General features: G+C 45.3%; 1 protein-coding gene across 9 annotated transcripts in view; it reads left to right on the top strand.

The window, feature by feature from the left end:
- The window catches only part of ITPK1 (inositol-tetrakisphosphate 1-kinase), a 248,178-nt gene that overhangs the window by 5,538 nt on the left and 226,317 nt on the right, over positions 1 to 16,323 (top strand). The window contains exon 1 of one of the 9 annotated variants that reach the window (XM_065595645.1): positions 4,210 to 4,337. The exons of 1 other annotated variant lie outside the window; for it this stretch is intronic. In XM_065595645.1, the coding sequence (XP_065451717.1) occupies positions 4,225 to 4,337 (113 nt within the window). In that variant the 5' untranslated portion in view covers positions 4,210 to 4,224. Of the gene's footprint in view, positions 1 to 4,209; positions 4,338 to 10,088; positions 10,365 to 12,419; positions 12,545 to 12,815; positions 13,829 to 16,323 lie in introns of those variants that run through there. 7 more of the 9 variants (XM_065595646.1, XM_065595643.1, XM_065595648.1 and 4 more) reach the window with 7 other exon arrangements.

The following is a 16,323-nucleotide window of genomic DNA, read 5'->3' as shown; positions in this document are numbered from 1 at the left end:
TCAGTCCAAGGTGGGCCAGTCTTTCAAGAAGGGGTGCCAGCTATTGTGATAGTTTTTGCATTTTGCACCAAACTCATTTCCACTAGGCCAGCAAAAAGCCATCAGAGGGTATCAACTAATCCAGCACTAACATGGTTTTGTTACACCATCGGCTGTAAGCAATTGACACAACGGTAAAACTCTCACATACCCAGGGCCGGCTCCAGGGTTTTGGCCGCCCTAAGCAGCCAAAACAAAACAAAACAAAACAAAAAAAAAGCCGCGATCGCGATCTGCAGCGGCAATTCGGCGGGAGATCCTTCGCTCCCAGGTGGAGTGAGGGACCGTCCGCCGAATTGCCGTCGAATACCTGGACGTGCCGCCCCTCTCCAGAGCGGCCGCCCCAAGCACCTGCTTGAGAAGCTGGTGCCTGGAGCCGGCCCTGCACATACCCACCTTGGGAGCCAGGCCTACACATGTAGGTCTTACAGTGCAAAAACACAGGCCTCTGCCACTTGAGGTAAAATAGGTGGCCTGCAGCTGGTGTCAAACAGGACTTTTATTGTCTCTACTGGCCAGTCACTAGACGGCAATATGATTTCTCTCTCATTCTCCTTCCCTCTGTTTTTCACTCTCTCAGCACAGAGTATATTATGACAGAGAATACCAACACATACCCTAGAAAGGCACTCCCATAAGTCCTATCACTAGTCTATCACCAACACCTGAGTCATGATTCTAACATGGTCAGAATCCTTTATCTATGCTGGCTTATTGTCCATATTTCTTGTCTCGATCAATAACAAACAGAATTAATCCTAAATGAGAAAAGGATAAGGATTTGTTTATTTTTATCTTGTTTTTCCCTTGCACAATTCTGACCCTCCCATGTCCAGAATTATATCTTATCAATCAATTCTTATTTAGTAAGTTATAAAGTGCATTGTTCTTTGCATTAAACCAGTGAGAGCTTGTAGTTAAGTTATATTCTTTTGATGCAAACATGATATAATACAGAAACCGGAGCCTGCTGCAGCCTGCAGCTATTGAATCTGCCCTCGCAGCCCAGAGTCTCATCTTCCAAAAGTATGTAACCTAAATCTCCCTTGCTGCAGATTAAGCCCCTTTTTTTTTTTGCCCTACCTTCGGTAGACATGGAGAACAATCGATTCCCGGCCTCTTTATAACAACTCTTAACATATTTGAAGACTATTATCAGGTCCCCCCTCAAGACTTTCTTTTCTCAAGACTAAACATGCCCAGTTTCCTCATAGGTCAGGTTTTCTAAACTTTTTATCATTTTTGTTGTTTTCCTCTGGACTCTCTCCAATTTGTTCACATCTTTCCTAAAATGTGGTGCCCAGAACAGGACGCAGTACTCCAGCTGAGGCCGCACCAGTGTTGAGTAGAGTGGGACAGAAACCTCCCATGTCTTACAGATAACACTCCAGTCATAGACCACAGAATGATATTATACATTTTTGCAACTACATCACATTGCTGAGTCTTATTCAATTTGTGAGACACTATAACTCCTAGGTCCTTTTCAGCAGTAGTACCACCCATAGGCATACTCATATCCCAGGGGAGTGCTCGACCCCTGCTCTGCCCCAGTCCCTGTCCCCACTCCATGCCTTCCTCCAAGCCCCCACTCCCGCTCTGCTTCTTCACGCCCCTGCTCCACTCCAGGCCTCACTCCCACTCCACCCCTCCCCCCAAGCTCCCACCCCTGCCCCGCCTCTTCTCACACCCGCTCCGTCCCTGCCCCACCTCTTCCCATGGCTCCCCCGCCTCTTCCTGCCCCCACTCCTCACCCTTCCTCCCAGTACCTCCTGCACACTACTGAACAGTTGATTGTGGCAGGTGGGAGGCATTGGGGGCAGAGGAGGCGCTGATCTGCGGGGCTACCCGTGGGTGCTTCAGCACCGGAGTACCCACGGAGTCAGCACCTATGTCACTGTGCACTCAGCACTCGCACACCTGATTGGAATGGACATGAACAACACATCTCAAAGAACAACAGTTAGAAGAAGGTGAGTAACCATTTTTTTCTTTGTTTTTGAGAAATCCATGCTGGCTATTTCTTATAATCCTATTATTCTCTACGTGCTTACAAATTGTTGTTTAATAATTTGTTCCAGTATCTTTCCAGCATGGGTGGCGGGTTTGGGGAGGTTAGCCCCTGCCCAAGGCCCCCATCCTTCTACCCCCTTCCCACGCCAGAGCCCAGACCGCCTCCCTGGTCGTCATTTTCCTCCCTCCCAGCCCCGGGCAGCCGGAGTGCCTCCAGCCCCAGAGTGCAGAGCAGGCGGGCGGCACGCCCCCCTCACCCCGTAGCCCCAGAGCGCTGGGTGGGTGGGCAGCACGAGCACTGGCTCTAGCTGCCCAGAGTCCCTGGCCACAGGCTGACCCCCACTAGCCCCAGTCCCAGCCCGGGGCCCTGTCCACGGGGGAAGAGCCACAGCAAAGAGGGGCAGGAAGCAGGAGGGGGCCTGAGGGTGGAGTGTGGGCAGGGCCACGCAGGGTCTTTGAGGAGGCTTAGCCTCCCCCAGCCTTTGATACCTGCTGCCCATGCTTCCCAGGTATTGAAGTGAGGCTGACTGGTCTATAATTCCCTGGTCTTCTTTGTTCCCCTTTTTAAAGATAGGTACAATGTTTACTCTCCTCCAGTCCACCCATTCTCCATGAGTTCTCAAAGATAATTGCTAATGGTTCCAAGAGTGCTTCAGCTAGTTCCTTAAGTGCCCTAGGATGAATAATAACAGAACAGAGTTTGGTGCTCTATCCCCAGCTAGAAATAGAAAATTAGCATTATTCCATATCGGCGTGCAGGTTGGTGAGTGTGAGAAAGCATATGCCTTACCTTCAGTCCACCACTGGTCCCATCCCCATACAGCCTTCCTTCCCCACATTTCTGTTACTGGAACAGAACAAAGGTGGCTGCCAGTCATGAGGAATCCCCTAGTTACCACCTGAGCTGGAACTAACAAGAACTGTACCAGGAGAAAGGATTGGGCCCAGACTAGGAAGAAGTCTAGTTTGTGAAAGAAGCTTATTGGAACATCTCTGAGGGTGAGATTTACCTGTATTCAGTTTCTTAACTGTATTAGGCTTAGACTTGCGTGTTTTATTTTATTTTGCTCGGTAACTTACTTTGTTCTGTCTGTTATTACTTGAAACCACTTAATAAAATCACTTTTGTTTATTAGTAAACCCAGAGGGGGAGCAAACAGCTGTGCATATCTCTCTATCAGTGTTATAGAGGATGGACAATTTATGAGTTTACCCTGTATAAGGTTTATACAACGAGTAAAACAGATTTATTTGGAGTTTGGATCCCATTGGGAGCTAGGTGCTGGAGAGAGATGACCTGCTGAGCAGTTTTTGGTTAAAGTCTGCAGCTCTGGGGGCGTGGACCAGACCTGGGTCTGTGTTACAACCGGCTAGTATGTCTGGCTCAACAAGGCAGGGTTCTGGAATCCCAAGCTGGCAGGGAGGCTCAGAGGTAGTTTCAGCATGACCAGGGCCGGCTCCAGGCACCAGCCCTCCAAACACGTGCTTGGGGCGGCACCTGGAGGGGGGCGGCGCTCACCCAGGGAGAGCGGGGCCCCGGCTGGGCTCGCCGCCCTCCCCCCGGCGCTCCGGCCGGTCGGGGAGAGCAGGGCCGCGGCCGGGCTCGGCGCCCTCCCCTGCCGCGCTCCCCGCTGGGGGGTGGGGGGAGGCTTTTTTGCCTGGGGCGGCAAAAAAGCCAGAGCCGGCCCTGAGCACGACCCAAGGGGGTCTCTGTGACCGAACCCATCAAAAGCTGGTCAGAAATTTTTGTGGAAACTGAAATTTTTCATGTCATGTCATGTCATATATTCTGCACTACTACCATATGTCACTATAGTCAAATATTTTCTTTTCTTTTTAAAATCATTAAGGACAGCTGCTACTTAGTAATGATTGAAATATCTGTTCTTATTTTCTAGATGGAAGTATCTCCTGCTTGTGTGTCAATGAAATAGTTTGATACTTTGAACAAGAAAATAAGATAAGCACTCCGTGTAGAGGAGCAGCTGTCTTCAACAGCCTTGCGTGGAATGACTTGGTGTCGGTAAATGAACTAATTGGGGCTGTTGTCATGGATGTGTGCACTGCTACTGAGAGGGTACTACTGCCTCCGGCCATAAAGTTTTGGCAACATGCAGGAGATTATTAATAGCTTTGAATGCTTGGAATTCCCACATCATATCAGGGCCTTTGATGGGACCCACGTGTCTATTATTTGCTGTCATCTTTTCCCGCTACCCCGTTGGAACTCATCAACAGGAACGGGTATTTCTCCAGAGTTATGCACGGCCTGGTAGATCATCAAGGTAGATTTATTAACATTAATGTGGGCTAGTCTGGATAGGTCCATGATGCCAGGATTTTTAGAATCTCGTCGCTGTTTTATGCAATGAAAATGGAACTTTTCTTCCCACTATAGATGTTAACAGTGTTGTGCTTCCAGTTGTTATTCAGGGAGAGACAGGTTATTTTCTACTTATCTGGCTTACAAAGCCTTTTACTGGACACTTGGACAGGAGAAAGGAACTGCTTAACTCTGTTACGAATAGTTGCAAAGTAACTATAGAGTGTGCATTTGGAAGACTGAAAGGAAGGTGAAGATGTTTCATAAAAACAAGGCTAGAGGTTTCTGAGAAATGTCTGTCTTGTGTTATAGGTGCTTGTTGTGTTTGCACAACATCTGGGCAAGTAAGAGAGAGAATATCATGGAGGCACAGAGACTTTTAGAATGTTATGAACAGCCAGACAGGGTATCTGTATCAAATGTCCCTACAGGCCAGGGAAGTGTTATGATCAACACTCTGAGAGCAGGGTGTAGGGAAGGAAAAGGAATGTAGTTTAATGAATTAAATGGACTCAAATTAATACAGTGTAAAGGATACGCTTTGTGAATTGATTTTATAAGGAGTTATTAGGGAGAGCTGCATCCTAATGAAATTTGTCAACAGTGTGCAATTGTAAATAATTCAAAAACTTTCCTGATGACACAGTGCAAACGTAAAACAATTAAAATGGTGCAGAAACAGCCAATGTGCAGAACAAACCCATCTTTGTGCAGCTGGGGTCACAAAAAGCTGTAAGTGGGATTGTACCTGTTCTTCCCTGGGGGGGCAAGGGGATGACATGGAAACTGTCTTTCCCTTGCACTTTAGGGTATGAAAAGGGGCTCACAGTATCCTGTGTTCTCTACAGGCCTCAGGACAGGGTTAGGTTGGGATGTTATATATCAGGGATTGGCAACCTTTGGCCCGCGGCCCGCCAGGGTAAGGCCCCTGGCAGGCCGGGCTGGTTTGTTTACCTGCTGCGTTGACAGGTTTGGCCGATCGCAGCTCCCACTGGCCGCAATTCGCCGCTCCAGGCCAATGGGGGCTGCGGGAAGCGGTGCGGGCTGAGGGATGTGCTGGCCGCCCTTCCCGCAGCCCCCATTGGCCTGGAGCGGCGAACTGTGGCCAGTGGGAGCTGCGATTGGCCGCATCTGCAGACGCGGCAGGTAAACAAACCAGCCCAGCCCGCCAGGGGCTTTCCCTGAACAAGCAGCAGACTGGCTTTGAGAACCATTCCTTTGAGCACGCATTCCTTTGTTTGAGACGGACTTGTTCACGAATCTCAATTTGGAACATGTGTTAATAACACCATACAGTGGAATCTTAGAACTTCACATACAATGTTGCTACACATATTTTATCAGGACAATAATGATCAGCAAATTATGAGTTTTCAAATTACACCTTACAAGGCATACTTTATACAAAGATTTTTACAACAGTGCGTAGGGTGTGAATGCAGAGGTACGTACGGTCATAATGTGTTTGTCTTGTTTGTCTTTTCCATGTTTGTCTCTTCCATGTGGCCTCCATACTGCACAGCGCTGCATAAAGGTGGGAGGAAGAGATGGTTGAGGGATAGGGAACATGAAGCAACATGAGGATGTGGGGGACAGCACATTTGGTCTATGGATGTGAGAATACATATATTTTTGGAGGGGGGAACCTGCTTTTAACCATTTAACTTTTCTGCTTGGATGCCATTTTGAGCATACTGTGGGAGCTGGAAAAAAGCCAAGTAAACAGAGAATTAGGGGTGTTGCACAAGATGGATATGTCCACCCTCCACAGCACAACTGGTACCTGGGAAAAAAGCTTCTAAATCCCCCAAATCAGGCACTAATGGGACAGTATTTAATACTTACTGAATGAGATTCCTGCTACAGCACTGTCACTCTGAGTCTGTGGCTACATCTTAGGCGGTGTCTCCCGAGGCACCTCCAGATGAGTCTGAGGGTGGCTATAAGATCTGAAGAGATCTTGGCTGTTGCTCTTGGTCAGGGGCAGTGGTTACCTATGTGGTTTTCAAAGACACATTTGCCTCATTGTGGGCAGTAGGCAAACAAATCCTGGGGTTTTGTGGTGGCCTCTCAGGCAAAAATCCAGTTCAGCTCCTCATAGTAGCTCACGTACTGACAGCATTACCAGATGTCTTGTTTTTTGTCTTTGGCACATGAACCTTATAGTGATATAACTCATTCTGTAGTGTCTATGTCTCTTCCAAAAATGGATGAATTAGAGCATGATAAGATGCCAGATAAGATCATTTGTAAGTGGAAGCAAGGGAGTTTATGTTGAAAAAACTATATATACCCAAAAAACCCTCAAACCCTTCCCTGTATGGACATGGTCTACAAGTTGTATCAATTTAACTATTTCAGGGGGGGGGGAAATCACCCCATAACCAAAAATAATTAAATCAGTACAAAAACTGTGTAGACCAGGCCTCAGTCTATAGTGAGACCCAATATGCAGCGTGTGTCACTTGGGTTCTTCAGAGCTTGAGAGGAAACTGCAGTGTCTCAAGGCATAAGTAGATCCATGAGTGGTACCATTTTAGCTAGACTGGTATAGCAAATCCACCCCTCCTCCCCAGAGCGTCTCTCCCTTTCTTTGGACTTAAACATCTGCAATATAAAGCCTACGGGTTATACAGGCTGTGGTCCCTCAAAGACTTTTCAGAGAAACTAGAGACCAGCTTCCACCCCTAAGAACTGATTGCCATCCATTGTATTTTCAAGGCTGTCTTCTCAAGGAAATGGGTTCAGAAACTTACTCTTTGTTTTTAGACAACGGCTGAGAGTCTCCTTCAGATTTCTTAGTTTCACAAATTAGGAAGAGTGGTGGCTTCCAGAGGCCAGCTACAAATTCACTGGTCTCAGTCCCATTCCACTAGACCCTTGTGACTTGAAAATAAATAAAAATTGACATTTTATTTTATTCTAGCCGTTGTATGAAATCAAAGGTCTTTTAAATAACATAAAATAATAATGAAAAAGCAAGACTATTAGCAACGAAGATCATGCCATCGCCTTCTTTCCATTCGTTACAAAAGAACATATTATGACCTTTGCCTGTTGCTAAGGGATAGTTGAGGAAAAAATTCTTAAGTCAACAGGCCAAACTCCCATGGTGCATTTGAATACAAGCCTATTGAAATGAATGGAGATGCACCTGCTTATTCCTGGGCTAATTTCAATGGCATTTCAGCCACTTGCACCACACATGGATTTGAGCCAGTCAGTGCAGAATTGGCGTGTGTTCATGTATTTGTTGAATGTGATAGGAGGAGTGGCAGGCGTAAAGATCCACTGCTAGCTTGCTTACCTGTTAGACTGCCTGAGGGTTAACTAACAAGTGCAGAGGGGACCAACTGAGCCACCTGGTTGGCCAAACTGCCCAATTGGCAGAGCTGTTCTTAAGACCAGCAGCAAGTGCTGGCTGCTTAAAGTGTTCACCTGTGGCTGTGTTAGCTTCTGCTCCTGCCTTGTTCTAGCTTGGAGCCTGCCCTGCTCCTGCCTTCTTTGACTCCAGGGAACTTGGTTTGGACCCAGTTCTTGACTCTGGTTTGCCCCTGGGCTCTGGCATTCAGCCCGATTCTGGTTCTGACCCTTGGTTCCATTTCCTGGTGCCTAACTCCTGCTCTGGCCACTAGGTCTGGGCCGTAAGAAGGAGAGTGGTTGGAAGGTTCCAGTTACACAAAAGAAATCTAACTGAATTATAGCCAGAGTCAAGATGAAAGGGAAGATTGTTGTGATTTCCTCAAGAGGCCATGATTTTAATTGTCCCAAGCTCTTAGTCAGCATGAAGCACCTCATAATCCACACCTCACAGCAGTGGGCCATGAGCAAGTCAACCTGATATTAAAATGTGTTCCCAATCAGGAACTGGATACACATTATCTAGGGGCTCCATCTGGCCTCAGGTGGGGCAATGTTGCCTGAACTGGCTCTGCAAGGTAAACAGAGTGTTGTAATGTATTTAGCAACTGATAATGCAGCAATGTACAGAGGAGGAAACAAATTCCTTGGCTATGAATTTATTGAATGATTAGATCCAGGGAACAGGCAATTTACAAGGAAGGAATTTCCCAGGTTTCTCATTCCCATGATTAAATCACTGAACTGACTTACTTCTTACTATTTAACTCCTATTATTAGGAATTGTCCTCCCATGTACCTGTGAAGTAATCTCCAAACAGAAAAGAAAGCAAAACAAAGAGTGAAGTGTAAATAGTGACAAGAAATTGTATTTTTTATTATTCTGCAGATACTTTACTACCAAATGAAGTACTTATTATAAGTAGTGACTACTTCCTATAGTAAGCACTAGATCAGACCCTAAAATGTTATGAGTAACATAGACAACGTTTGAGTACACCGTGTGATTTTGTTATTGTTGTCGTCGTTGACAATATCTTTTAAAAATTACAGTACAGTGAATATGGTTAATTTCCTAAACTGAACTACACACCATTCAACAATCAGTTAAGCAATAAGAGTTAGTAGTATGAATCCATTTTCTTTGTTTGTTTCAAATCTCATGCAATCCTAAATGCAAACTCTGACTAGGACTCTTAGACATATGCAAAGGTCAAACGCTTCTCCAGAGATCTCCCCTAGTCTGCAACCCTTTTCTCTGTACCTCCCCATGCTTGTTCAGCAGTAGCCTCTTCTTTTTCCCGTCACACAATCTTGTCCATTGGTGCAAGAGTTCTATAGCTCCTTTGCTTCTGTTTTTATAGGGACTGCAAATGCTCAATACCTCTGAAAACCGGGCCTCTGATGTCTGGAACAAAGTTCTTGCATCTTTCTGCCTCAGCAGTTCTCCACCTGTTTTCCGAATCAGAATGAAAAACCTAAATTTCTCATGGGAAGGAAATTCCCAAAAAATTTCTATTGGGAAAATTTACACATTTTGTTTCAATAATGTCAAAACATTCTAATATATTATATAATTTAACACACAAATACCATACAAGCAGAAAATGAATGAATTGAAACAAAGTTGAAACAAAACACTGTGGCATTATCAAAGAGAAACAAGAAAGTAGAAATGCCTTGTTTTGATTTTTTGTCCTGTTACCAATTGCACCAAAATGGAGGTTTGCACAAAGTGTTTTGATTTCAGTTAAACTGCATTTTCCTAAACTAAACTGTTCTGCTGAAAAAACGTTGACCAACTCTATTTATAACCATTAAAAAAAAATTAAATTAATGGAGGTATCCCATCTCCTAGAACTGGAAGGGACCTTGAAAGGTCATTAAGTCCAGCCCCCTGGCTTCACTAGCAGGACCAAGTACTGATTTTGCCCCAGATCCCTAAGTGGCCCCCTCAAGGATTGAACTCACAACCCTGGGTTTAGCAGGCCAATGTTCAAACCACTGAGCTAACCATTAATTAACTTTGCTAAATGCTTGGGGTTATCATTTGCATGAAAGATGTTCTTAAAAAATAGAAGTTATAGAATATTAAGGGAGTGGAAGAACACTTCAGATTGCTGACTTGTAGCTGAGTGAAAGGGATATACTCTCATTCTCCTTTTGCAGTATTTGAGGTAGAAACATTATTATAATATACATTTTTCAAAAGTGCAAGCAGAGGGTATTTCCACTCTGCTCTGGATATGCCACACCCTGCATAAGGTCAAACATCTCCTTTGTTTACGGTTTGTTGGAATTTGACTTTATCATTGGCATTAACAACAGCAGATCGTAAAACAGCCTGTGCTACTCCTGGGGGAATTCTGTGTCACTGTGCAAGAAAGAATTTTGCAGAAATTAATGTTGGGTGCGCAGAATTTTCTTTTCCCCCCACAGAAATGGGCTGCAGAGATGTTGGCTGCCATGAGGGGCCACTAGACCCGGTAGAGCACAGCTCACAAATAGAAGACAAGGCTGGGGAGGGAACTGGAGGGTTCCCAGCATGCCCTGAAGGAAGGAGGCAGTGGTGCAAGCCTGGGACCCAGCATCAGGTTGTTTCTCCCTCTGGATCCTTGGTCCCTGTGGGGTAAGGGGTGTGAGTGTATGGGCCGTGGGAGGAGGGGGTGTGAGTTTATGGACTGGGGGGGCGTGGCTGGGCTCTGGTGGGAGGGGGTGTGAGTGTCTGGGTTGGGGGGGCGTGGCTGGGCTCTGGGGGGTAGGTGGTGTGAGTGTCTGCCCCCCCCAGCTGGACTCTGGGGGAGAGGGGGCAGAGAAACAGGAACTGGGTTGTCAGAGGGGTTTCTTTAACACTACTCCTGAGGGACATTTTCTGTGTGTCTGTATTGTTACAGACATACTTGCTGACAGGTATTTTGAAATAAATTACCAATTGAAACTGGTATGATTATATAGTGTTATTTTGACAAATACAGTTGCAGAATTTTAAAACATTCTGTGCAGAATTATAATTTTTTTGGCACAGAATTTTTAATTTTTTGGTGCAGAATACCCCCAGGAGTATTTTGCTTACAACCCAGCCCAAGCCAGGCACAGTTTCAGTTTCCTAAGACTTTTCTATTTCTACCTCTTGTTCCCTCTGAATAGAGGCTCATACCTACCTTTCTTCTAGCCTGGTGCAGTTAATAAGCCACACTCGTTATGGCTGCAATGAGTCAGCAGAGTTTACTCAACAACTTTATATATGCAGAGTCCTCTTAATCTGGTTTTACAGAGCATGTCACCGGAAAAGGGGTGTAGATCCTGCCAACTTGTCACAGAAAGAAATAAAACAATTTTTGTAAAAACTAGTTACGCAAATATCCGTATTGTCACGTTTTCCATCCTCAATGAGAAAAACATGTGTTTTTTGGTTTAGATGATGGTTTTTTTTTCAGATTAAGGGACAAAATAAAGAGGGAAACTTTGTATTTGCTCTGTGAGAGCTCACTGTGATTCAGTCTGAAATATTCTGCATCTGAATTAAAATACAAAATGACAGGTGTCTCTATATTTAAAGGTGTGGAACATAGAAAAAGAATGACAACTAGAACTGGTTGGCAAATTATTTTTTTCCCTCTGCCAACAAATTTAAATAAAAAAAGTTTTTGTCAAACATTTTCTTCAACATTGTGGTTTTTGTTGACCACTGACAAATTTGGGGTCTTTGATTTTTTTCAATGAAAACTCATTTTTTAAAACTATTTTTTGTTTCTAAAAAATTCCTGTTTAGTCCAAAAATAATTTGTGTTTAAAAAAAAAAAGGTAGTTTTTCTGACCAGCTCAATTGACAACTTCTCTTCTTAGGGGCTCTAGGACCCTGTGTAGTGGGAGGGTCCCAAAGCTCAGGCTGCAGCCCAAGTTAAAATGTCTACACAGCAATGAAGAAGACCCTTAGCCTGAATCAGAGGGCTCAGGCCAGTTGCAGGTTTTTAATTGCGCTGTAGACATACCCTTCATGTTACATATACATACTTGCAATGACATGCACACTGAATGATCCCTGCACCCACTATTGATTTCAGTGGTGGTGGTGGTGATGGGGTGTGGGGTCTGGGCAGGCATGAACCCACACAGAGCTCCATTGAAGCATTGGGGCCTTAGCTACTACTGCATTTAGAAAACTGATACAAGGGACAGCATTCAAACTGAAGATGTGATAGGAGTGCTTTCCCTGCCTCTACTGAGGCTTGTTCCTATATTTGTCTAACTTCAGTCTGTTCTCAGGCCCACAAAAACACCCCCAAAACTAATCAGGGACTTCCTATGACTGTGTTACACAGGAGGTCAGACTAGACAACCATTTTGGCCCAGTAATCTATGAAAATCTCAGATGCTGCTGCATCCAGGGAAGGTGTAACTGGAAATACAACATTGAATAGAATAAAAGGGAGGGGGAGACTGTGATGCTCTTAATCTCCAGTCTTGTCTGAAATCACGTTAAGTACAGGGAATATTATCTTCCTGGTTTAAAAGGAAATATATGTGATGTCCATGTTTTCTTCTTCTTTCAAATGGCAAATCTTGGGAGCAGGGGCAAGAAGATGAGGCAGGGGATCAGCTGAAGGGAACATCTCAGGTTTTTCATTTTCAATCAAAGTCAGGTGATGGTGAGTGGCGGGGGATCATCCCTCTCAGCCCTACTGCTCAGTGGTCTTTGCTGGGGTAGCTTGTATCCCTGGCTCATAAAGATTGAATAACTCTGATCTATATTTCTGCAGAAGAGCAGGATTTTGCCTTTCAGATGCCCGCAGTTACATTGAATGGAAGGTAGGAAAGGCAGCTTTTTTTGGGGGGGGGGGTGAAGGGGGACTCCCTACCCCCCAGTCCTCTTCTCTCCCCTCCCCGGGGCTTCACACATCCTCCCCTTTTACAAATGACTCCTCGTTTAACACTGGAAAACCACACTTTTCAAACCCCATTCTCCACCAGGCCCCAGGAGAGAACACTAGTCTGGCACGACCAGCCCTAAAAGCGGGGGAAGGGGAGGCTGTGTGTGTGTGTGTGCTGTCTCTTTAAGGAGCTGCAGCCCAGTGCTGCCCCCTGCAGGTCCAGCCGCAGCAGTTTTTGCTTGCCCGCCTCCTTGCCAGGGTCAGTCTGGGCAGGTTGCTGCTGCGCGGCAGAGACGCGGGGACTAGGTAGGGCAGCCGGGTGCCGGCCGGCCCGGGCTGCTGCTTGCAAGCTCTCCTTCGGGCAGGAGGCGCAGCCCCCGGGAGGGTGTGTCCTTGCTCGCCCACCCTCCTGCTCTGGGGGTGGAGGGAGGAGGAACCAGCAGCGGCAGGAGGAAGTGGAGGCGGCTCGGAATAGCGGACAAATGGAGACGTGAGAGGCGGCAGCAGCAGCAGCGGGGGAAGGAAGCGAGCTGGTCTCCGGATCCCCGGGCGTGCAGCCCGACGGCCACTGGGGCTCGCCTCGGCAGCCTGGGGCAGAGGCTTGCTCGGGGCTCCGCTGCTGCCTGGGGGGTGCTGCTCGGAGAGCCGCGGCGTTGTGCCTGCTCTGCGGGCTGCTCCATTGGCGCACGGAGGAGGATTTCAGAAGGTAGAAGCTTCCCCTCCACCAGAGGCACCTTCCCTCCCAGCCTCTCCGCTTTCCCTTTCCTGGGAGGGCCTGCAAGTTACTGCTGCTCAGAGAGCCTGGACCCTGCCCGAGCCAGCCAAGCACGGGTCTGTCGGGAACATTGCTAGCGGCTTCCGAGACAGCATCTGATTTTGTTGTTGTTGTAAGTCTCTGCTTTAAAACTCAAGTGCATATGAAATATTAAAGCCCCTCCCCTGGATTTTCCCGTTTTGCCTATCTCAGAGTTCTTTGCACCCCAAGGACTGAATGACTTCCCTCTAGAGACTTCTTTTTTGGGGGAGGAGGCACCGAGTACCAAGCTGCTGCATCTTGTGTACCAGGCATTTCTCTTTCCTCCTTTAAAAATAACCCTCACCCCCACTCCGCTGGAGGGTAAGGGAAGATGCAGACCTTTCTGAAAGGGAAAAGAGTTGGTTATTGGCTGAGTGAAAAGAAGATCAAGAAGCTGAATTTTCAGGCCTTTGCAGAGCTCTGCAGGTAAGGAACAAATCCTGGCGAGCTATAAGGGGGGGTGGGAGGGAGGAATCAACCTCCTCTGTCTCACTAGAACTTGACAGTCTGTCTCCCCCCCCCCCCCCCCGCCCCAAAGTACATTTGACATTGTGGGCCTTCAGCCGCATCTCTGGTTATCAAATTAACATGCAATTATGATATAGTATTGCTTAAGAGCAGGGTGACTGCTGCTTGGAAATTGAGTCATAAATTTTAACAGCCTGGGTCTAAGATTGTCATGGAAGCAATGCCTGGCATAGTGGTGATGTGAAAGCATGCTATTGACTTGCGGTTTCATTATGGGCAGGGGCAAAAAAGAAGTTTGGTAGCCAGGCTGCATTAAGTTGACCTTTACTATGACTGGTGTAAAAAGGTTTTCTTTAATGTTGTTTATTATTTCCTCTACATTGCATACAAGAAGTAAGAAATCTTAAACTGTCCATGGTGTCAGTTTCCCCTGGGCTGGAAGTAGCCTGGCAGAATGGAACTGATACCCAGGCATCCATGTACCATTCTTTTGGGGAAGCGAGGAGTAGTGTACATTAACAGTCTTCTTGGCAGACTGCATGCATGACTTCCACCCCCTACCTATTCAGTATCCCTTGACCCCAAACCTGGTTTTCTGGATCTTAATCTGAAGTCTCGCTGCTTCCCTTTTTCATATGCATGGTACTGGTGCTATGGCTTTTACCATAGTATGTTGTAAACTTCTGAGAAACTCGAGTTTGAACTGTGGTTTTGTGTGTTTGAGTGCGGATGAGACATAGTCATGCTCTGTGACTGGCGTACATTTTTATTTGCACATCCCTCCTTGAGCTCTCCTGTTTCCATGATAAAATAATCCAAATCAGACTTTTTAAAGAATTTGGTGGGATTCAAAAGAGGAGCATGATGGCTCCTGTTAATAAATTTCAAGTGGGTGGCTGGTTAACTTTCTGGGTGTCATATCACAAAATATTGGGATTTTAGAATATTTTCAGTCCCTGTGTAAGATTTTAATTTCCCAGGGATGCTTAGGGGATTTCTGCATTAGTGTAAATGCCTGTATTCACCTCCATTGGTGGGATGTTAGACTTTTACTACAGGTTACTCTTTTATTTTTACAGCTACTATTACATGTAGTTACAAGGACACATGCTATATTGCTTAATAGAATTTGTTGTTAATTTGATTCTGTGAGTGAACTAAGAGTAAATGTCAGATAAGAGTTTTCAACTAACTGGCAAATGTGAACTATCAGAGTCATTTATTAGACTTTTTCCAATTTTAAAATAGCTCTCTTATTTAACTACTGTTCCTAAATACACTCCGTTTACACACACACACGCTTTTAAAATTTGGTATCATCTACTATGAAATACATATTATTAAGAGGTTTCAGAGTAGCAGCCGTTTTAGTCTGTATCCGCAAAAAGAACAGGAGGACTTGTGGCACCTTAGAGACTAACAAATTTATTAGAGCATAAGCTTTAGTGGGCTACTAAGAGTATATTATTAAGAGTCTTCTCTTTTCTTAAAGTTGTTTGGCCAACGTCACTTACGATTAAGGAACTTTCACCACAGGTTCTTTCTGTAAAGATGAAGGGGAAAATGGAAAAGCAATTTAACCAAATGACAGAAAAGTGTCAGTTTGTGTTCTGATCACTTTGTATTCTATTAAAATTCACAGAAATAAGATGGGTAAATTTACTATATGTAAATAGATCACAAGTTCCAATTGAATATATAATTTTCCTTTTTGGTCATACAAACAAACTGCTTTATTAATGACTGATGCTGAGGCTTAGCCCTGCCTAACTGACTTTCTGGTTCATTTTGGTGCTGTACACTTTTTCCTGTGCTTATAAAAGGATCTGATAGTTAGTGTACATCAGATTTCATAACCTAAAACTAATAGGGCTATTATGTTGGACTCGAAACAAACACAGATTCTACTCTATTTCCTAGTGCCTGCTACCCAGCATTCTGAGTCCTCTGTGTAGGAATCCAAGTTTCTCTGCCCCCCTCCCCTCTTCTCCTCAAACCTTTTTGTTTCTCTTTCTGACTGACTTGTAAGTTTTCATTTTTCCACATAGCACACTTGTATTACTGTATTACGTAACACTGCTCTATAATTCCACACTTACTGCACAATTATGTTAATGGTGTTACTGGCACTGAAATGCAAATTGGTCCAGAGTCTCAGAGTACAGCTGCTGAAAGGTGGTTTAGCTAAACTGGTTTTAAAAACTGGCCCATCTATTTTTTGCCTTGTCTACGCTCGTGCTCCAACTCCTTTTTAAAACCAGTTAATATTTCTGGATGGATTTCCCCAGTTTAGACAAGGCCTAGTTGAGGAAGGATGGCTCAGTGAATAAGATGCTAGGCTGTGAATTGGGAAGATCTTCATTCTATTCCCTCTTCTACCAGAGACTTCCTGTGAGATTTTTTTTGGCAAGTCACTTAGGGCAGGTCTTCACTACGGGGGGGGGGGGTCGATT

The sequence above is a fragment of the Chrysemys picta genome, chromosome 4 (assembly GCF_011386835.1).
Source record: "Chrysemys picta bellii isolate R12L10 chromosome 4, ASM1138683v2, whole genome shotgun sequence".
Classification (NCBI taxonomy): Eukaryota; Metazoa; Chordata; order Testudines; family Emydidae; genus Chrysemys; species Chrysemys picta.
Note: the sequence above shows the minus strand (reverse complement) of the source record. Positions and strands in the feature narration are given on the sequence as shown.